Raw genomic sequence first — 22,277 nt, 5'->3', positions numbered from 1 at the left:
CTCACTAGTAAATCGGCCCTTAAACTGAACCTCGCTTTGATAGCACATGTAGGAAAAACGAATGTGGGCCCCAGATATAATTTAGATCCAAACTCGTATTTATGCGAAGAAAAACTGGCAGTCTCGACGTCCAAAATAATTCTCAATAATAAGCTTAACAAAGTATACTTAGTAGGAACTTAATAACAACACCAACAAAATTCACAAAATGAACTTGACCAAGCAACGATATAACATGTGCATCAACACTAACCAATAATAACTATTTTGAACAATTAAATATTACATGAACACCAAGAGTCTAAGAAAGACTCACCTCACTAGCTCATGTAATGAGCTACCCCACTTACAAAAGAAGACACACCTTGCTGCACTCATATCACCCAAGCAGCTCACGAAGTGAGGACACCCACTCAACACAATCCACTCAACACACTTCTTTTTCACCCACACTAAATATGCCCAGCATCCCTATTAAGTAGGGGAGAGGAAGTCGGTGATGGATGCTTCCACCGATTTCCACAATTTTTTTTTTCATCATTACACATGCACCGACTTACAAAAAAGAAAGAGGAAATGAAAGAGGCTCGGTGCCTCTTGAGTCATCTCGACTCTTCCAAGAGAGTCGGTGATGACTCTTTACAGTCCTAAGGTAAATAAGGAAAAGAAAATTCAAATATGCACAAACAGGGATGCTCGAAAAGGTTCCACCTACCCAATTTAATTGACAGAAACCTCAAGGCAGGTTGAATCTCGAGACCTTTGAGATTCAATAGGGCAGAAGAAGAATTAAGTCAGGTCTCTATGATCTATCAAATGCTGAAGTTCAAGAGTCAATAGGTGCATAATGAATCCAACTCATTGAACTAAATTTTGTCTAACGCTGATGGAATAGGTGAAGCCAAGCATTGCCTATGAAACGAGCTAAGCTTGTGCAGTAGCCCAAGTCGGCGATGTCAAATTAAAAAAGGCTGAGCTACAGCATGCCCCCTTTTGTGTTTGGTACATGACCAAACAGATTAGAAATTGAATGTCAAAGGGGTGTTGGGAGACGAAATAGGTTAGGGCCCGTTTGATGGCAAAGTATTTTACTGTAGAGGACAGATGTCTGTGTGTTTAAATTTTCTCAGGAATCCATCATGCACGGTTGAAAGCCCCGGTCAACCGACTTAAATTCTTATCCACGGATAAAAGTCTGATCTGGAGCTGAAGCTGTGACCTTCACTATTGCCACTCTCGTCCGTGTGTTTGAGATAGCTTCTCGGCAGCAGCACAAGTCTACTTCCTCTAGAGCATTAGGTCTTTACAGGTATGTGCTATCTAACCTCTCTCTCTATCTTTTCCTTACTCTTTCTCACACCCTCCCCCCCCTCCACACCCTGTTTTTTCTTCTTGTTTGGCTGCATTTTTTGATCCCCTAGCTGGATTTCAGGTTGTGCTGTTATGTTCTCTCGTTTTAGAGGACCAAGTGCTCGAGTACAAGTCTTTGATATGAACCAGTGGTTATGTTTTTATAAAACAGCATGGCTTTTTTAAATTGTATGCCAATTAAATATGCACAGGTGTGTGCGTGTATATATATATATATATACCTTGTAAGCCTCGAATCTGCTGATACTGGGCCAAATATAGAGATGGAGTAGCTGCCTTGGTCTAAAACTTTTATCGTCCTACAGTGTCATCGAGTGCACGTGTTCAACACAGAAATCTTGGTTCAGTGCCACTGACATCTTGAATCATATTACTCTCTTCAGACCAGTTTTTTTTGTGGTAATTATTCTATGAAGCTATCCCTAATATTGAGTTGATTCATGAACCACTTGAAATGGTGTTTCATAAATCTGTTTCAATATTTGAAGCAGATTTGCAGAGCAGTTACACAATGTTCCTTATCTCAAACAACCCCTTGAAGTATGACACTTGAGGAATCGAACAAAAACCTAGAAATCAGTTAAAAGAACATGAAAAAATAATCTATTTAACCTGCCGACCAACTGAATGGTGCATATAAGAGTAGATGAAAATTTTGCAGTTTGTTTGTAGGATAACATGGTAATTTCCATTGTAGGGCCTAGATTTAAAACAATAAAAAAGTAATCAGGTACTGACAGAGGGTAATATTGAAATGTAGTTGTTCCCAATCTTTTCTATTTTTCAAATCCTTAATCTTTTATCTATCTTAAAACTAACAAGGATTCACTTCAGATATTACACAGTTTTCATAAATCTTCAAACATTACGGAAACAACATCAAAGTAAGTTCGGATACCATAGTGAGTGATACCTTCAACTTGGACACAGTGTCTATCTTGCCACCTGCTTAGACATTAACCGCTCGTGGTCATAAAGATACTCCAAATCAAAACTTGGAAAATATTTTCATTAAAAAAAACAACAATGAGGATTCGATTTCAAAAATCATTGTCATCTGTTCTTAAAAGATAGACCAATTGGCATTGAATTTGTCATGGAAACGAACTAGGACTTGTGCAGTTCTATAAATTAGGTATTTTGGTTTCTAATTATACTTTATCCTAAATTTAATTTGAAAATAAAAAAATAGTAAATGCATTGACCATATGGTAGGACACGTATTAGCCAAAACACCTGTCCATCAGCAAAAAATTTTTGTTGTAATGACTAGTTTGGATTTGTTCAATATTCATTAGTGCTCTTTCAGCTACAAGAAGATGCTAGGAGTTAGGTACGTTTTGGAATCATGATGTCCTCCCATATTGTTTATTTTATCTGCTATAACCTTTTTCTTTAATTTTTTTTGGTAATCTGGTTGTGCTTGTTCAATTTGTGGCATTATCTCTCCAACAACATGAAAATCTAAGGTGAAAAACTCATTGATCTCATGCGTTAATTATCTTTTGCAATTGATATTTAATTTCAATAAGGGATGATCCTCAATATGGAGTGGAAAAATCAAAACCCGTATACGTATACATTTTTGCTCACTGCACAGCTGCCCTTGAAACAGCGATAGCACAATCAACTAGAAAAGCTCAAAGACGGACGGTCGAGCAAGTCCCAATCATACGCAAGCGAAGGAACCTTGACCAAGAGGGCTGATCGACATTAATGCGCCATTGGTGACAGATAATTCTGATTAGATTATGCCAATTCATAAAAATTTTCGTTGATCGAGTCAATGTAGGTGAATCACATTTATTTCCTTTGTTTATTGCCTTCATGTTTCTCCACTTTTCCTCTCAGATTGTTTAGGTCACCCATGGCTTTTTCACTAGTTCATGTAATCGATAAAGGAAATGGCTGCTTCAATATTACCAAATTGGAGGAAACTGCCATTATTTTCTCACAAGATAATTGAAAAGTTCCAGCTGCTGCACGTTGCCAGCCGGCTGGCCAAAAACCCATAGGGGGTATTAGCAACGATTTACTGTGAACCCATTACGTGTGCTACTTTTAACAACAATTTATGGTTTTTTCAGCTACAATTTTAAATTTGGCCATCCGGCAGCTGCCAAATTTGAATTCAATTTTCAACTCTCAGTAGGGAAGCTCAAGCAAGTCCATGCAGCTCGTTCAAATGGCCGAAGCTCAACGACGTTGAAATTTCATAGCATGCAATTGAGTTTTGATGTTGGCATAAGAAAAGAAATTAGGGAATGCCACTGCCACTGTTTTATCCAATCAATTAAAAGAAATGTCCCAATGTATAGGTGGTAGCCAAGAAATCTGCTGGTCCAGCGACCCTCCTTTAATGGCAGAAGCTGAAGTTTCAACGAACCTGTGCTTTAATGCGAAGGAAAATAGAATTCATGGTATGTCATTATCACTACTCTATCGGAAAGTTCAATAATATTGGCCCAATGAATAGCTGGTGTCCAGCAAAGCTACTAGTTTCTTTGAACTTTTCAAAATCTGATTGAGCTCAGAAATAGTACAGGTTAAGCATTTAAGACGATTTTTTGTTAAAATTGGCTTGAATTGGCCGATTTAAATTGGATTTGCTGAAAATGGTTTTAGGTTAGAACAGTGGCTCATGATTTGGTCATCTTGTTTAGGTAATCACTAGAACATAATGATGGTTGGCCATAAGTGCTTTGTTCCCTAACTGGGGGGCACAAACATCTCTTTCATGCTCAGTGACCCAATACCAAGTGGGAACCTCTTATTTAATGGCCAGACATTATAAGGCCCCAGAGTAATATATCTAGTGCATGTTACATACAGCTGACCAGTGGGATGTCTTCCTTGAATTCAAGTGTAACTCCATGAATAGTGCAAGTTGCATAATGAATTCCCTTTAATGGTAAAGTGTTCAGAATACATGCTAACGGAAATGAAACTATATCTCCTTACGCATTTATCTCTCCATATCCGACACATCTCCAATCATGTTTATAAGGCTTCCTAGCTAGGAGAACTTGAGATGGGTTACTCTGTAATGGTGCTAAGGATGAAGATCGGATTCCCCCTCCTCGTCCTCTTCCTCCTCCTTTCCTTCCGGGTCGACCAGGCAATGAGCAGTAATGACTTTGTTGATAGCTACTGCAACAGAGACATCAATTACATTGACGGAAGCAAGTTTCAAACGAACATGCACCTCGCCTTTGCCACCTTGATAGCGGATGTCAATCCCCTTGGTTTCTCCAATGCCCCAGAGGGTGAAGGATCGGAGAGAGTGTATGCCATGGTGCTGTGCAGGGGTGACATTGATAAGCAAACCTGCAAGGAGTGCATCGACACTTCGACCCAAAAGGTCAACGACACAGACTGCACCTACCCCATGGAAGCCATCATATGGTATGAAAAGTGCCAGCTCTGCTACTCCAACACCAAATTCTTTGGCCACCTCGATGTCGATCAATCTGGGGCTCATCTTTGGAACTCACCTGACGTTAATGATTCGTTCAACGAGAAGTTGAGCAGTCTGCTTCAGAATCTGATTTCCCAGGCGACAACAGGGCGTTCAACGCCCTTGTTTGCCACGGGATCCATCCCGTGGAATGGCCAAGAAACGATATACGGACTGATGCAGTGCACCAGGGATACCAGCCTTGCTAATTGCCAAAAGTGTTTGGAAACCACCAGATCCCAGATTCCTACGTCGGATACTTGCCAACATTCAATCGGTTGTGAATTTGTCAGGGGAAGTTGCCGTTTGAGGTACGATACAGTGCTCTTTTATGGAACCACAACTCCAAACCCACCCCCTCCATCAAAAATCAAGGCCAAGCCCACCTCTTACACCCTATTCAGCACCTCTATCAAGTCAAAAGCCAAGCGTATTAACTCCTCCGCCCAATGCTGGATCCAACACTACTACATCAGGCTGGTTCTCTCTCTCTGTCTCTCTCCCTCCCCCTCCCCAATTCATATGACAAGAATATTTTATATATGCAGGCCATCAGAAAAGTATAGGGAGAAAACGCATGTATATCATAACCGGCATCTCCGTCATGATGATTGTGGTTGTTATTACTTGCTTAATTTGCGGCTTTTACTGGTGGATGAGAGAATTTTGTTGCCTTTGGAGAAATACGTTGAAGCCTCGCGGATTGCAGAGGAAGAAAGAAGAAGATGACGGATCGGAACAACGAGGTTAGTAAAAAAAGGAACATTATAAATCAGAGAAAGAGAGGGACAGAGATAGGTTTTGGTTTAAACACCGGTTTATCCGTTCAAGTATCTCACTACAGTGTTACGGAAAACCCATTTTGTTTTTCAGTGTTTTCTTCAGGTTTTTTCACATTTTTCAGTACTAACCAATTTTTTATTTTCATGGAATTTACATTTTGCTTTCAGTTTTTTAACTTCTTTTGAAATTTATTGAAATTTACTCGAGAAAACTAACTTTACCGTACTGTATAATACATTTACATGATCCTATAGGAAGAACGGATGTATCATTGCATGCCATATTCATAATCGTCTGTGACAAAGCTTTCAATTTTCCATCCATAGTCCAGATTTATGTCAACCAAATCACAACCAACAAGTTTTCTGGTCCGCACGTTAAAGTCGTCGTTTGCTTCCTTGTTATGAAGATGACCTATCCAAGAAAAGTTGCATCATTTGTGCAGATCATACACAGACATTAAATTTTGGCAACATAAGATGTGTGCATGTGTGGGCTTCTGCCAAGCATGCCAATAGGTCCAATTTATATATAACATAAGATCGAACCACATAAAGGAAATAGGATAAGAGAAAATTTTGACATCAGATCGGATTCGAACATAAGAAATGACATCTCTTTGGATTCAAATTCAGATTTATGTAAATATTGATCAGATTTGGATTCAAAACATCATTCTAAATAAATATTCTATACTCAATGTCTGTAATTTGGTATGAATTCAGTTTAAAAATCAGATTTGGATTCGGCTGTTAGACCTGGATCCAGAGCATGAAAGGGAAAACCAAATTGACCTCGCATGGACCTCTGGCACCATTACGCAATGAGCCTATTTACCTTGTTTATTTGTGGAGTTCGTTTCAGCTTTGAGGAGAGCAGATGCGATAGATGGTGCAACACTCGATCTGGCTATCGTCAGAGCTGCCACCAATGATTTTGCACCCAAAAATAAGCTTGGAGAGGGAGGATTCGGTGCAGTTTACAGGGTATATGTGCACTAGTCTTTTATACTCAGTTTCCTGGCTCTGCTTGAAAATTTATGACACATCAGTTGGGAAAACGAGAGAGCTGCTGTTGAATCCGAGTTACTAAGCTTGCTAAGTTCCTTCACTAACCATGGCATTGTCAGGGCCAGCTACTGGATGGTCAAGAAATAGCTGTAAAAAGGCTGTCGCGCAATACAGGGCATGGTCCGAAGCAATTCGGCAATGAAGTGCAGACAATCACTAAACTTCAACACAGAAATCTTGTCCGACTTTTAGGAGGCTTTATGGAAGGTGAAGAGAAGATACTCATCTATGAGTATGTGCGGAATACTAGTCTCGACAATTTTCTCTTTAGCAAGTTTGTTTTAGCTTTTGCTCGTTATGCTTTCTTTTGCCTGAAGTGGTCGTCTTGTAGTGTAGTGGTGGAACCAGAGAGATGTTGTGAGAGGTGGCGACTGGGAATGGCAAGCCACAAATTTGTGGTTTAGGGTGAACTGTAATTTAAATTTCAAATTTTATGGGGCACTTAAAAATTATTAATTTGCAAATAAGAAAATTTTAAATGGCGACTCTGCTACTCATAGTAGGTAGGGAAATTGACTGTTTCATGACAAGAGGAGAGTTCCAGTGAAGGTGTTTGGCAATCAGTGGCAAAAGGAGTCAAAGTGTGTCGTTCTGAGCATGAGAACATAACATGTGTGCATGTGTAGGCAGCTGTCCATACAGGTCCACAAATTCTGTTTATTTTCACATGGGTAGTCTTCCACTAATTTGTTTATTCGTATAAGATATGCCCTTTTACCATTTTACTCTGTATGATTTTTCAAATGTATATCCCTTGGACAAAATTGAACAGGGAGACCATCTGGAGGTGAGTTTCAGAAACGGAGAGGTTGGACTCATAGTACACCTGTAACTTGTAAGAAGAAATAGCAGTGTAACAGCACCTGGTTTTCGGTTTTCTTGTTAGAGATAATTTCTTTAGCAAACTTTAGTTTGTCAGAGAGATCTTATCATTGCTGATGGAGCAAGTAGGACTGTAGACTGTAGTATGTATCATAAGTCACATAAGTACTTCAATAAGGTTCACATACTATGTTGATGTATCCGTACCTAAAGTGGGTAGTTGGATACACTTAGGTACTTTTAAAATAAAAAATGATCCAAACTATTTAATTTTACGTGATTCAATTTTTTTCAACTCATTTTTCATTCTATTTTTAGAGTTATTGTTTATTAACATGTAATGTTTTTATTGAAAATCACTTCTTTATTTAAATGTTGCTTTCATATTTTTGATTTTTGATTTTTTGATTTTTTGCATATATATATATATATATATATATCTTGTCGTACCTTCATATTCACATTTCTTAACGTTGCCATGTTGGTACCTATATCTCAGTATTCATACCCATTACTTAAGATGTATCAAGGAAGTATTGCCAGTGGATTTCTTTTAAAAAAATATAAGCAAGATAAGAGAAAAAACATGATTTTTTACTATGGAAGGCCACCATGGACCTTGTAGCGGATGGGTATCCAATTCCTTTGTTTGTAGATCTATTACAGCGATGCAATGCTTAAAATCAAGGGATCCGAACCCGACCAGGTTTATAAATATATCAACGTCATGAGTTTTGCTTGGCCTCCGTAACAAAAGACTGTGCAAATAACCTTAGCATTAGTATCTCGCTAATTTCTTTCAATTATCTCACGCTAAGATCAAAATTTATTCTAGAATGATATGGTTCAGGAAACTTCGAGACATTGATGCATATATAACTATTGGTGCCCCCTGGTTTTATTATGTTATATGCAGTTATTATGTTACACATGCAGTAGCAGAGCTATATATAGGCCAGTGTGGGCAGTTGTCCATGCTAACAACAATATTTTTATTCATTTTTGCATATTTTTACATCGATGTCTTATAATTATGTATTTATTTATATATGTTGTGCCCTTTCCAAAATAAGAATTTTTACAATAGTGCTCCATAGCCAAAAATTTCTGGCTACACCACTGGTTATATAAAGTCATACATTGCTGCATGGTTTATAAGAAAATGGTTGAACATGAAATGTTTTTGTACTTTATCTTGTAACGTTACGTATTTGCTTAGCATTACTAGAAAATAAAAGGACAATTCAACTTTGATTTTATTTTTCTTTGAAAGGGGAGCCAACCAAGTGTATGCAATTGGATTGGCCAGTACGTTTCAAGCTCATAAATGGAATAGCTAGAGGTCTCTTATTCCTGCACGAAGATTCAAGGCTGACAATTGTTCACAGGGATATGAAAGCAAGCAACATTTTACTAGATGAAGACATGAACTCCAAGATCTCAGATTTTGGCACTGCAAAGGTTGTCGACACAGACCAAACACAAACCGAAACACTTGAGATTATTTGAACTCGGTAAGTTGGTTGTTGCTTGTTGCTGCAATTTCTGATACTGCATTTGCAAAATTCAGATCGTATACCGACATTAGTATTCGAGCGTCCACAGCCCAAATTTAACTGGCAGATTCCTCTATGACTACAGTTACCAGAATTTGTCAAACTGAGTAAGCCATAGGTTGCTATTAACTTGTCCCGGTGATGTAGGTTTGCTAGATAATCTTAATCATGGAAATCTGCATTTTATGCTCACTTTGTTCAATCATTTCCAACAAAAACTGGGTTACGATGAGACGGCCCGAACTGTAACTGAACTTGGAGCAATCACACATATTAGATCCCAACCGGCTTGTTTGCTTGCTTTCAGATAGGCTCCTAAAAAGGCTATAATCTAGAATACAGGACAGTAATAAGAATAATAACTTTTTCGTTCAGAATTTGTATGAGCAAGTCGTTTCCTCACTAAAGTTTTTGCTATACATTTGCCTTCAAGGAACATGTATCTTTTTAGCTTCTGACAAAGTTCCAGAGTTATCCATATTACCAACTGTGATGGCTCACCGCCCAGCCAAAAAATTGATTCGAACATTTATTGTCATGGATCCTAACTTACTATTTGTATGCTTCAATTTAATTCCTATTGGAGCGAAAAATGATCGACAACTAGCATAGATGAGCATCAATCTTTTCGGCAATGCTCATTGCAAATGTTTTCACACTTGAATCATGTAATTAGGTTGTTTCAAAAAAATATCTTGTCTCTCCTGTTCCCTACTAAAGTTGCACCTAATGCATTTACATGAAGGCGAACTTGCTCATGAACTTAAGAAGAAAGCAGATTCGCTTGTAGCTTTAATAGTTTTTGTTTTTTTTCAGATTTTCATCTTTTTCTGCAGTGGATATATGGCACCAGAGTATCTGCTTGAAGGAAGGGTGTCAGTAAAGATAGATGTTTACACCTTTGGTGTTTTACTGCTGGAGATGATAAGTGGAAAAAAAAAATTCTCCATAATCCAAAAAGAGGCTGATGAAAATCTATTAAATTATGTAAGTGATCAACATTGTTTTTGTGCGTTTACTCTTTTGTAGGCACATTTTGTCTATTACTGGTATTATTGTTTGAATTGCATGAACATACAGATGTAATTTTGGATTTGCTTTTCTTTGTTGATCTTCAGCACCCAATAAAGCTCTTCACCATATAGGTAAAACTGTTGTCCATTCCCAGTAAATAATCCAAACAATGTTGTTTTGGTCTAGGTATGGAGACTTTGGGGGGAAAACAAGGCACTGCAAGTTGTGGATCAAATATTGGAAGGAACATGTGACAAGGACGAGATATTAAGATGCATCTATATTGGCCTGCCATGTGTTCAAGAAGATGCATCAAGCAGGACCAAAATGTCCAAGGTTGTTGCGATGCTTGAAAACAGGATCCTTCCATCCATTTTGCCTCCTGCCCCCCCTACCAAGAAAATCAGAAACCTTTCTTTGGGAGCACAAACGAGCTCAGGGTTGGTTCAAAGTTTTATTCATCATCTTACTGAAACTTTTAACTACTCATGAGAGAAGGAAGTAGAGATTGTAATTTGTTCCCTACCTTTCAATGCATGATTTGAATTGTTCCTTTGGCGTATGAGCTTTGAACTTCTTGGTTAGTTTGTCGCTGATGTGTTTTTTGTTTGTAATAGTTGTCAGGATGTGGAGATGTCTCCGTATACACTTGAGTTGTGATTTAATGTTGTGCAGTACAATGTCTAACCTCTTATTCCTCTGATAAGGAGATCAGTGTGGACCGATATGTCAAAGGAAGATGTCATCTGGGAACGGCAACTTGATCCCAAGCAGGAAATCTAAGCAACACTTAATTAGTCAAGCCATCCAAATCCATTGTTAAGAGTAGTTAATTAGTTTTACATCTTTTGTTTGTTATGTGCCAGTATGACAAGAACATTGGAAATTTCCTCTTATTATGGTAAATGAGTGAAAAGGGGACCATTATGTTTTATGTTCCTACTTGATGATGTTACCGTTAGACTTTGAAATGCATAAGCAAGTTACATGTTTCTCCTCACTCCTTGGAGGAGGGGGTGACTGTTTACCTGTATATTAATCCTTGTTCTGCTAGCTAGCTAACAAGGTAAAGTACAGTGACAATGGTTATAACCTCCAATTTGTCTGATAATTACAAGAAAACCATTGCTCTTAAATTTTGTATTGGAACTTGTTGTTTCTCTCGTGCAATAGCTGACTTCTTGTCATCTTGTAAAGAAATTCGCAGACATCGTTCTATGTAGAGATTGGACGTTGAAATGGTGATGGGTTGGACCTTTTTTAATTATCATTTCGTTGGATTTTCTGTGATGAATTTAGGATCATTTGTTAAGGGCATGTTTTATTCATCATTTGAAATCAGCAAAAATTAATTACTCGAGTTTGCCCTAGTTTTCTTGTGAATTCTTGCTTTTTTTTCCTTCCTTTTATTTCTTTCCATTTGTTTTCTCTCTTGTTCAATTTTGTTGTTTTGTTTACATACTTTTAAACTGTCGAATTTATATGAGCTTGTTTAGTTTTAGTTAGATCTTTTTTACATATATTTTTTGTTCGGTTTATGAAATAAAATGTTGAATATCATCTGCCGTTGCACTTGCCGCTTCATTTGAATAGTTAAATCGGCCAATGCTCCAAAATTGACGGTTCGGTCATATTCTAAAAATTGATTTTTACAATATTACTTTTAAAATAGAGGTGGGTGAGTCATGGTAAGATACTTGTGCAGATGGGTGCTGCAAAGCACTATGGTGGGGCTCATTAGCTACCTGTACACTAACTTGACGTGCAGGTGGGTTCAAGTGAAACCCTTTTAAGTCCAAGAGGACTTGGTGTCGCTGTGGTGTGGACCAACGATGGCGACCCTACGACTGCATGTGGACCTTTTCCAACTGCCAGGCATTGGAGTGAAGTACCCAGCCTGTGCCGTAGTCAGTACTCACTGTCCAAGAAAGTGGTAGGACAAGACAGTGGATAGAGGCGGGAGAACGGAGAACGTAGACGCATTTGTGGTCAGTCGCGCACTAAGATTTTTAGAACCACAGTGTATATTTTGTAAAAACTAGCCAAAATATGAAGGACGGCCACATGAACAACGGGCATCTTTTGAGAAGCATCCTCCTCCTCCTCTAATTAGGTTGGTGCAAAGATTACCAAGTCAAAGTCAGGGCAGACCCGAGTAGGCCGTTCTGGCAAATCCTACACCGATGTTCAAAAAGAAAGGAACTGATCAAAAGCTAGATAGGAATGCTTGGGGGCCATTAACGAACACTATTCCTTTACAACAGCTAAGATGATTAATGCTCATATTGACCTGTTCAACCACTTCAAGTACTGCGGCCACCAAGGTGCGACACTTTTTTTTGTGGGTACCAAAGTGTATGTTATCTTAAAGTGTATGCTACTTGAGACAAAAGATTAGGTGGGAGCTTCATCTTTGTACACTGAACAGTGAATCTGTACCTGCTCAGTTGGAATGTACGAATCAAACACTTGTTTTCCTTTCTCTCTCGTCATCTTTTTCATATAAATTCCATTATACAATCAAACTTATTTCCTTGGCATATAGCAAGGATGACCCGACGACGCATAAGCGACTACTGGCCATAGGTCGGACGCAGGTGGGATTTGTGTAGGGCATCTGCTGGCTAAGTCTGAGATGCACATCCGAGGTTGGGTCGACTAGGGGGTTTAAGTCTTCAATTGCTTGCCGAGAATGTGCAAGACCAAAGGTGAATTTCTGAAAAAAAAAAAATTATGGTAGACCAATGATTTTCTCGTTAGCCCCTTTTACCCGCTAATCATATCTCAGGTATATCTGATTGCTGTTCATCAAGTTGGACTGAGTCAACTTTTTGTTCGATTATAATTAGTCATCCAGAAACGGGTGAACTTGTCATTTTTTTTTCTTTTGAATGCAAAATGAATATATGATGCATTAAAGTATGACAAAGGAACTTAACGCCCTAAGGTCGATGATCGTTAAACAAAGTAATTATTTGAAGCAGCGTTTCTCAAAAATTTAGGACCTTTGAAAATGACTAGTTCTAAGGAAGGGGCCTGATACGAGTCTGCCTAGTCCTCCATCGAGCAGAATGTTTGAGTGTGGCGAGAGTAGTCAAGCCAGGGCTGAAGGGCATGAGAGCCAAGTCGAGCAAGGTGCTATGGCAGTTAAAGAGGCTAAACCAGGACTTAGTGCACAAGCAGTGGGTGGTGATGGTGGAGATGCAAAGGCCCTAGGTCCGGTTATATCGGCAGATGACCAGCACATCGGAATGGATCCAACTTTAGAAGGCCAAATTGATAGTCTTACCTCCGGTTTAGGCCTAGTCCACCCTAGTGTCGGTCAATATCCAAATCTTTAGAGGCAGCATAGGGCAAGCCTAGATAGGAGACTCGACTGAGCCTTTACTTAACTTAGGCAGGCCGAGCTGGTCAATGGGGAAATCTGAAGTCTGGGCGCAACCCAGACAAGTCCCCCACCTTGTGCTCACCAAGCGCAAGGGTTCATTTCATAGGTTAGGGGCATTACGCCCAAATTGATATGTTCATTTGCTTATGCATTTTATTTCATGTTGATTGGACCGAGATGGTTTGTATCTCGAGTCATTTGCTTTGAGTAGAAGTGAACCAGTTCGATCCATCTATTAACCGAGTCACTTAGAAAAGTATTTAAACCTTTTGTACTTTGTTTTTCGTATGCAATCAATCATTTGCCAAGCTTCTCTCTCTCCTCACGTCTCTCTCTCTCTCTCTCTATCTCTCTCTCTATCTCTCTCTATCTCTCTCTCTCTCTCTCTCTCTCTCTCGTGTGCCCCCTTCCTTTCCTTCACCTTCGTCAAGTGCCGGCCTTGGCTGGTTTCTTCCATCATGCAAGTCTCTCCATAACCGGCGGTCAATCTTCCTCCTCTCCTTTGTTTCTTGTTCTCTTCCTCAACCACTCGACCAACGGAATTGGTGGCTAGAAGATCAAGGTATGCTCCGGCGTATGCGACTTCAACAGCCCACGTTGTTCCCCACATCAACTCACGGCTATCAAAGGTGCATTCATCCTTGAACAGGAAGGAGGAATAGAAGCCAGATCAGCCCACGGGAGGACTGCATTCCAACTAGGCAACTAGGAGGCGTGTGGTGTTCGACATTTTACCAATCAAGAGAAGGTTAGTACGAGAACTTCCTTTGGTGAATTGTGAAACTTTGTTGGATTGTTTTGAGTTAGGATTCAGCCTTATAAGTTGGTTCACTCCCATGGTGTATACTCGTGAGTTTGGGCTATCATTCAACGGTGGAAGCTTGCCTTAAACCAGTTCTTAGAAGTCACAAGGACTCCTTGGAGTGATCATGATCTACCCTATCGAATTGGTGAAAATATACCAGCGAAAACTCTTTCAAATCTCAAGTCCAAGCCACGGTTTGGGCCTGATATTCACGCCAGAAACAACGAGAGAAACATCTTCAAATCAGTGCAAAAGCGGCATAAAAAAGAAGCAAAATCAGCATAGGAACCATCATCCAAGAAGAAGAAAGAAAACGTCAAAGTTTGGCGCAGTTTGGAGCCAAAACGGTAAAGTTCGGTGTCCACCGGAATTCTGAAGTTCCGGCAAACGCTGCTACTATTCTAGCAAGCATTTGGTCAGCAATGGCAGAGAGCAAGTCTACCCTTGAACCAGCAAAAGAACAACTACAGTTGGAGGGGCAAATTGGAAAAATGTGCGGTTTAGTTGGAGGCTCGCCTAGGGTTTCTTCGACCTAGCTGCCGGTGCACGTTTGGATCAAACGGCTGCCAATTCTGCACATTTGGTAAGTGGTTCTCTCCCTTGTCCATGTGAAACACCAGCCATTCATTAGGGACACGTGGCAACATTCCAAGGAAGAAGAATCCGAGCTGACCTAGCTCGATTCCTTTCCACATTTGGCGCACCACTTTCCGCGCCATCCATTTCCTTCATTTGGGCTAGAGATCCTCTTGCCCAATCCCTTCCTCATTTGGTGGGCCACCAGTGCCACCTTGCCCTACAATTCAGAATCCATTAGAGTAGGTGACCTACATTTTAGGAAAGCTTTGACCCCAACCAGCCATTTGGCCTAAACCCAATTCTGTTCACATTGCTTTTGCCTTTTCCTTCCTCACATGTTGCCTTATCTAACCCAGCCACCACCATCATTCTAGGAAGTTTCCTTGCCTCCCTTCCTACATTTGGGGAAGGTAGCCCCCACGGTCCGACATCGTCATCCATTGCCTACCCTAATCCTAATTTCGATTATACCCTAAGTTCAACTTTATATTACCTAGCCTACCCAAAACCGATCAGCATCTACTAAACCTAAACCTAAACCTAGACAACTAAACGCAAGTGATCTAACCTAGTCTAACCTTACCAAGCCCACTTGAACTAAACCTACCAAAGCCAGCCACACCATAGGTGCAGTCCGAGCTCTAGACCGAGCTTGTTTCCTTACACCGGCAGCCAAGCACTCATCGGCGAGCAGCAATCTTCCCCTAGCTCCCTTCTCACAGCCAGGCACTCCCTCTCACCTATAGACGCGACCCCATTCGTGACGAAGCCCGCGTCGCGCCATCCACAAGACCTCATCTGCAAGAAAAGGCACCCAGTGGATGAGCTTTTGCGGCAGTTCTGAAAAGCCGACAGACGTTCTCTTCAGAATTGGCTTCCTCCTACTGCATTGCTGTAGTACCCGGGGACTGGAATTCATCCCAAGGTCTCTTCTAAGTTAGCCCAGTCCGGTATTCTCCTTGATTTCTTTAGAGCTATTTAGATTACATTTTGTCCTTGCTTATTTGCATCTTTGTGGCTATGTTGTTCTTGCGGTTTTTCAGAGGTCCTTGGCCTAAGACCCAACTGCAAGACATTATCATCTTCATTGCTCTTTTTCTAGTAGTTGTTTTTTCGTATTCCATTCAGTTTAGTTTAGTTTGTTTTAATTGCGTTGTTTGTTTTCATGCCCGTTAGCATTTCTTGTAGTAGGATTTTCGTTGAATTTGTCCTTCTTTAGGTTTGCCTTAGGTGCCTCAAGAGATCTTGGGGATAGGATCGGCTATAGGAAAGCGTCTAGACCTACTTTGGAGCAAGGTCCTATCAGGGCCTCTCATTTTGAGAAACGCAAAACCGCAGCCTTTTGAAGTTTTGTGAAAGTTGCTTTTTAGCGAATGACTTGCCAGCTTTCTGGATTGGTAGAGTGCATAAGAAATGGTAAACCACTGGGAAAAGTAAACATGCACCATTCACAAATATATATATATATATATATATATATATATATATATATATATATATATATTTCGGTCTCCCTGCTCAGAGAGCTAAACCATGCCCTCGAACATTAATATTAAATATTCATTGAGGTCATTTTGAAAGGCATCTCGATTGAGAAGCATGCGTTTGGCACTTTGTTTCCATTTTCTTGTTAAATTGGTCAAACCTCTCCAGCGGAGATTTTGTTATCTTCCAATCCCAAGCTAAAAGAATGGAGATTGTTTATGGCCATGACCCCTATTTGTTGGTGTATGGAACTTGATCCATACTGAACACTCATATGCAATACCTCGGATCCAAATGCATTTATGTAAGAGCATTTATGTCATTTTATACAAATGCAGGTTTCGCCCTAATCCTTATGTTGAGAGGAAGGCCGCAGTTTTCTTTTGGAGTCTTCTTCTCTGTGAGTGTTTGTGTTCATCTGTGAGTGAATAGTAAAAGATCTGTTCGACCATGGACATTGGAGATTATTACTCCAAACCACGTAAATTTGTCTTCTTCCTTGTTGCTTCTAACCCCCTCTTGAGAGTGTGAGAGAAGAGTTTGTGTTGTTCCTAACAATTGGTATCAGATCCAGGTTCATTCGCAATAGGAACAATGGCGCTGGAAGAAGGAAAGTTAGAATCGAGAAGTTCGACGGTGAAGACTTTGGATTCTGGAAGATGCAGATCGAGGACTACTTGTATAAGAAGAAACTGCATGAACCGCTCATGGGAGCGAAGCCCGCAACAATGGCTGATGCAAATTGGCAGTTGTTGGATAGACAAGCCCTTGGAGTCATCCAGTTGACGCTGGCCGAAAACGTCGCCTTCAACATTGTTATCGAGAAAACGATAGTAAGTTTGATGTAGACGCTAACAGATATGTATGAAAAACCCCCTGCTTCGAATAAGGTATATTTGATGCATCGATTATTTAATTTGAAAATGGTTGAAGGTGCCTCTATTACGGATCACATAAATGAGTTCAATGTTATTACTTCTCAATTATGTTCTGTGGATATTAAATTTGATGATGAGGTTTAAGCCTTAATTTTACTGTCATCACTACCGGAGAGTTGGAGTGCCACTGTGACCACCATGAGTAATCGACGTCAAGTAAATTGAAGTTTAGTGGCGTTCTAGATTTAATACTTAGTGAGGAGATTCGCAGAAGGGAGGCAGGAGAACCTCTCAGTTCTGCCCTAAATGTTTGAAACAAGGGCAAAAAAAATGAACGCTACCAAGAGCATGGAAGGTCCAAATCTAAGGGAAGGAGTCAATCCAAACTTTGAAGTGATGGCTGTTGGAATTGTGGTAAGCCAGGACACCGGAAAAGAGATTGCAGGTTGTTGAAGAAGAATAACCCAAATCGTGAGGATGATTCAACGAATGCAGCAACAAAAGATACAGCTAACGCACTTGGTTTGAGTGTACACAGCTCCATAGAGTCTTGGATTTTAGACTCTGGTGCATCTTTTCATTCGACGTGTTCTAATGAAAGTATGCACAACTATGTTGTAGGAAAATTTAGCAGAGTATACCTTGCGGATGATGAACCTCTGGATATTGTAGGGAAAGGTGAGGTTCACATTAAAATGCAGAATGGACATATATGGAAGTTAAAAGATGTCAGACATGTCCCAGGGTTGAAGAAGAATCTCATTTCGGTTGGGCAGTTAGATGACGAAGGCTACGTTACTACCAAAGGTGCTATGGTTATAGTAGGAGGTTACAAACTTGGCACATTGTACATGACCGTAGATATGAAAAACACAGTGGTTGTGGCGAAATGTGAAAATAAATCCTTGTTGTGGCATTGCAGTCTTGGGCATATGAGTGAGAAGGGAATCAAGATCATGGCAATAAATGACAAGTTGCACGACTTGAAACCTGTAGACATTGGGCTATGTGAAGACTGTGTCTTTGGAAAACAGAAAATGGTCACCTTCTCCAAAGTTGGACGGCCTCTAAAGAAGGAAAAGTTAGAGTTGGTGCATACTGATGTTTTGGGACCAGCTCCAGTTCGTTCTCTTGGAGGATCCCTATACTATGTCACATTTATTGATGATTGTACCATAAAGGTATGGGTCTATTTTCTCAAGTATAAATATGATGTGTTTAATGTTTTTAAAAGGTTAAAAGCAGAAGTAGAAAATCAGACCGAAAAGAAGATTAAATGTCTGCAGTCATACAATGGAGGTGAGTATGATAGCAAAGAGTTTAAAGACTTTTGTGCAGATCATGGGATTCGAACACAAAGGACGATCCCTAAAAAGTCACGACAAAATGGGGTTGCTAAAAGAATGAACAGAACCCTTTGTGAAAGAGCAAGGAGCAGGAGACTGCATTCAGGCTTGCCAAAGACTTTTTGGGCTGATGCAATCAGTACTGCTGCATACTTGATAAATCGTGGGCCTTTTGTTCCTTTCGACATAGTCCAAACACAAACTCAACACCTAAGATTATGGAGTAAGTTGGTTATTGCATGTTATTTGATTACAAGTTGCTTGTTGCTTTTTTTTTTTGTAATATATTAGTCATAACGATATTTATATACAAATTGATAAATTTTATTTTTATTTAACGTAAAATATTTTTTATTTTCATAAATTTTTATATTAATCATAATCATTTTTTGTCAATATTAAAATAATATATAATTTTGTACACAAGAAAGACAACTTGACTTTCCCCCGAGAGTAGTGTCGCATTTCCATTTGGATGGTACCGTTGGCCGGTCAACCTTTGTTGTCACAAGCATCAGCACTCATACCGGTTCATCCGCCGTGCTTTAGGTGCCTTTCCCGATCCAACTAGCAAGGTCGACACTGAATTGCCCTTTAACGGTCAAGGTTTCAGAAACACAACAGGATTCTCCCGTCATACAAGGGGTTCACTTTTCACCCTCCATACCTTTGATATTGATGCAAATTATCTTTCTTTTTGGGCAATGGATATCTCCATACACTCTTATCTCTCCACTGCTTGCACACCACCAACCATGGCACAACATCTTATAATTAGGGCCATGGGTTCCTTATTTAAATCTTCCTTCCCCTTTGAGGTGATTTTGGGAGGCGGCCCTTAAAAGGCGGAGATTTTGTTCCCCTCCTGTCACGACCCAATTTTGCGACAATAATTTTTTTTTTCATTTCTATAATAGCAGAAGCAACATTAAGTCATGACCAAAACATAAAGAAATCAGACACTGTTTTATTTCAATAAGAAAATACATGGACCCAAACAAAAATAGAATAAACACAAGCCCAAAATCGACGTAGTGTCCGAAATGCCGATGCCTATCCATCACAAGACTGAGTCATCACTCCAAGTGCCAAAATCTATAAGGACTACCTATAGAGATAGAAAATCCAGCAATGAATGGAACATGGCCCAACAAAATAGTATTTTACTTGTGTAAAACAAATATCTTCAAATCTTAACACATATTAGAGTTATGTCACATTATAAAAAACAAAACGAGGTGTGCACAACCTCCAAAATTTCATAGGCTTCCAACCGTGGTCCTCCGACAAAGTCAGGGTCATCGTGCCGAGCAACAATAGAAATCCCCGTGGGCACAACTCACGAGCATAATAGAACATATCTTCACCAAGCGATCAAACAGATCGAGGGTACCTGTAGTGAAGCCTCCTGAGATATCGCAGATCGCCGCTGCAGCAGCATGGCCTCTCTAGGAACCCAGTTTGAGGGACCAAGAGACGCCTCACTCCCAAAAAGAAATAGAACAGAACCCTGGGCCCTTGTGCCGCCCAATACCCTGTGGGCCCTCCAGTACAGACAGAGGAGTGTTGCGACAACATTGAGCTATCGCGCACCACTACCTTCGGGGACAAAACCAACACTGGGCAAAAACACAAGCTCGTACTCACATAAACCATTGCACACAGTCCACGTTTTGCCTTCGAATTTCAAAAGTGAGGGTTTTTCATCATTAGACATCGTCTATTACCTCTCACAGAAACCGCCCTTAGAAAAAACATTAGGAAAGAAAGAAGAAGCATGGTAATTGCCTGAACAAGCCAGATGCTATCTTTAGCAATGCAACCTTGAATCAACAAGATAAAAAAAACTTGCTAGGAATAGAGCTTCCTCATGAAAATTGGCCATTGAACACTCCCCATCAAAGCTGAGAAGAATAAACATTCACAATTCCCAACTTGACCATGTTTTGGTTAACATTTCTTGTTTTACCACATTAGCGAAGATGTCCGCATGCTGCTCTTTGATATTACTAAATGGTGTTGCAATTTCTCTATTTTGGACTTTTTCTTATATTAAATGATAGCCAATTTTTATATGTTTTGTTCGTTCATAAAAGACAGAATTTGCTGCTATGCGAATGGCTGCTTGGTCATTACAATGTTGATTCATGGGTTCCTTTTGATTCAATCCCATATCTCTAAGCATAGCTTTGAGCCAAGTGAGTTCACAAGTAGTGTTATCCATGGATCTATATTCCACCTTTGTGCTAAATTTGGGAACCACTTTCTGCTTCTTACTTTTCCGTGAGACAAGATTTAAAAGGCTATAGTAAATTTTCTGTCATAACCACTACCAGCCCAATCTGCATTAGAGAAAAACTCAATAATAACTCCCTTATTACATTTCATTCAAAATACTTTGACCAAGAGCCTCCTTTAAATATCTTAAAATCTGATTAACAACATGAATGTGAGCACGTTGAGGAGAATGGACATATTTGCTCACTTCACTTACGGCATAAGTAATACCTGGTCTAGTGACGGTTAATTATATAAGTTTTCCCATAATTTTCTAATACATCTTCATGTCCTCTATAGGCTCATAATTTCCAACCATGTCCAACTTGTGGTTGACCTCAATGGATGTGACCATAGGCTTCACTCTTAATTTTCCGATCTCCTTTAACAAATCAAGAGTATACTTCCTTTCTCACAAAAATATACCTTTTTTAGAATGGATTATTTCAATACCAAGAAAGTATTTCAATCTCCTCAGATCTTTTATTTTGAACTTTTAATGCAGATATTTGTCGGTCTTGTCTATCATGGACTTGGAGTTCCTTGTGACAAAAATATCATCCACATAAACTAATACCAAAACCGTTTCATTTTGAAGTTAAAAAAGAGAATTATTTGACATACTTTGCTTGTATCCAAACTCTATCAAGGTAGAACTAACCTTGGAGTACCAAGCACGAGAAGAGTGCTTGAGTCCATAGATGGGCTTTTTTAATTTGCAAACAAGACCTTTTTACTATCATGAGTCAATCATTGAGGAACCATCATATATACTTTTTCCTGAAGATCACCTTGTAGGAAGCATTTTTAACGTCAAATTGAAATAATTCCTCATTCAAAATTACATGTAATAGTGATCAAGGTTCACAATGTTGTCATTTTTGCAATTGAAGCGAAGGTTTCTGTACAGTCAATTCCTTTAGAATGAGAGAAACCTTGCACAAGCTACAAGTCGAGTTTTGTACCTGTCAAAAGTTCCATAGTTGTGAAACTTTAATCTGAACACCCATCTACAACTAACCAGTTTTTTGCCTTGAGGAAGAGCAACAAGGCCCCATGTCCCATTTTTTCATTAGAACATTCAACTCCTCATTTATAGCCTTCTTCCAATTATGATCATGGTATGCCCCTTCAAATGTTTCTAGTTCAGCAAGGTTGTCTAATTTCCCAAAAGAAGATACCTTCTCTTGAGAAAACTTTGCCTTACTTGACATGAGATTCAATTGGGTACTTGACTTTACTGCACATAACATAATTTGTAAATATTGTGAGAGGCTTACGAGCTCTATCAGATCAGCGCAATCTAGAAACTTCCTCAATTGGGGCGTCATTCTCTTTGGAGATGATGTTCTCATTAGTATGAGTCATTATGGACTGGTTGGCATGGTCAACATCTGCCATGGGAGTCAAGTTTGGAAGAGGCAAAGAATCTGGTTTTGTGACTGT

General features: G+C 39.6%; 1 protein-coding gene across 20 annotated transcripts; it reads left to right on the top strand.

Annotated features, from left to right (window-relative positions):
• Positions 1-4,335: 4,335 nt before the first annotated feature.
• LOC116266616 (cysteine-rich receptor-like protein kinase 10) lies at positions 4,336-11,007 on the top strand. Of its 20 annotated transcripts, none has more exons than XM_050081180.1 (7): positions 4,336-5,139; positions 5,377-5,574; positions 6,476-6,597; positions 6,741-6,888; positions 8,777-9,017; positions 9,876-10,046; positions 10,260-11,007. In XM_050081180.1, exons 2-5 carry the CDS (start codon positions 5,406-5,408, stop codon positions 9,010-9,012), a joined length of 675 nt encoding a protein of 224 aa, XP_049937137.1. In that variant the 5' UTR covers positions 4,336-5,139; positions 5,377-5,405; the 3' UTR covers positions 9,013-9,017; positions 9,876-10,046; positions 10,260-11,007. The 20 variants fall into 20 exon arrangements, with proteins under 20 accessions (XP_049937137.1, XP_049937134.1, XP_049937133.1 ...); XM_050081177.1 differs by having other exon boundaries at positions 4,336-5,304; positions 6,747-6,888; XM_050081176.1 differs by having other exon boundaries at positions 4,336-5,304; positions 9,896-10,046.
• Positions 11,008-22,277: the final 11,270 nt, after the last annotated feature.

The sequence above is a fragment of the Nymphaea colorata genome, chromosome 13 (genome assembly GCF_008831285.2).
Source record: "Nymphaea colorata isolate Beijing-Zhang1983 chromosome 13, ASM883128v2, whole genome shotgun sequence".
NCBI lineage: Eukaryota > Viridiplantae > Streptophyta > Magnoliopsida > Nymphaeales > Nymphaeaceae > Nymphaea > Nymphaea colorata.
Note: the sequence above shows the minus strand (reverse complement) of the source record. Positions and strands in the feature narration are given on the sequence as shown.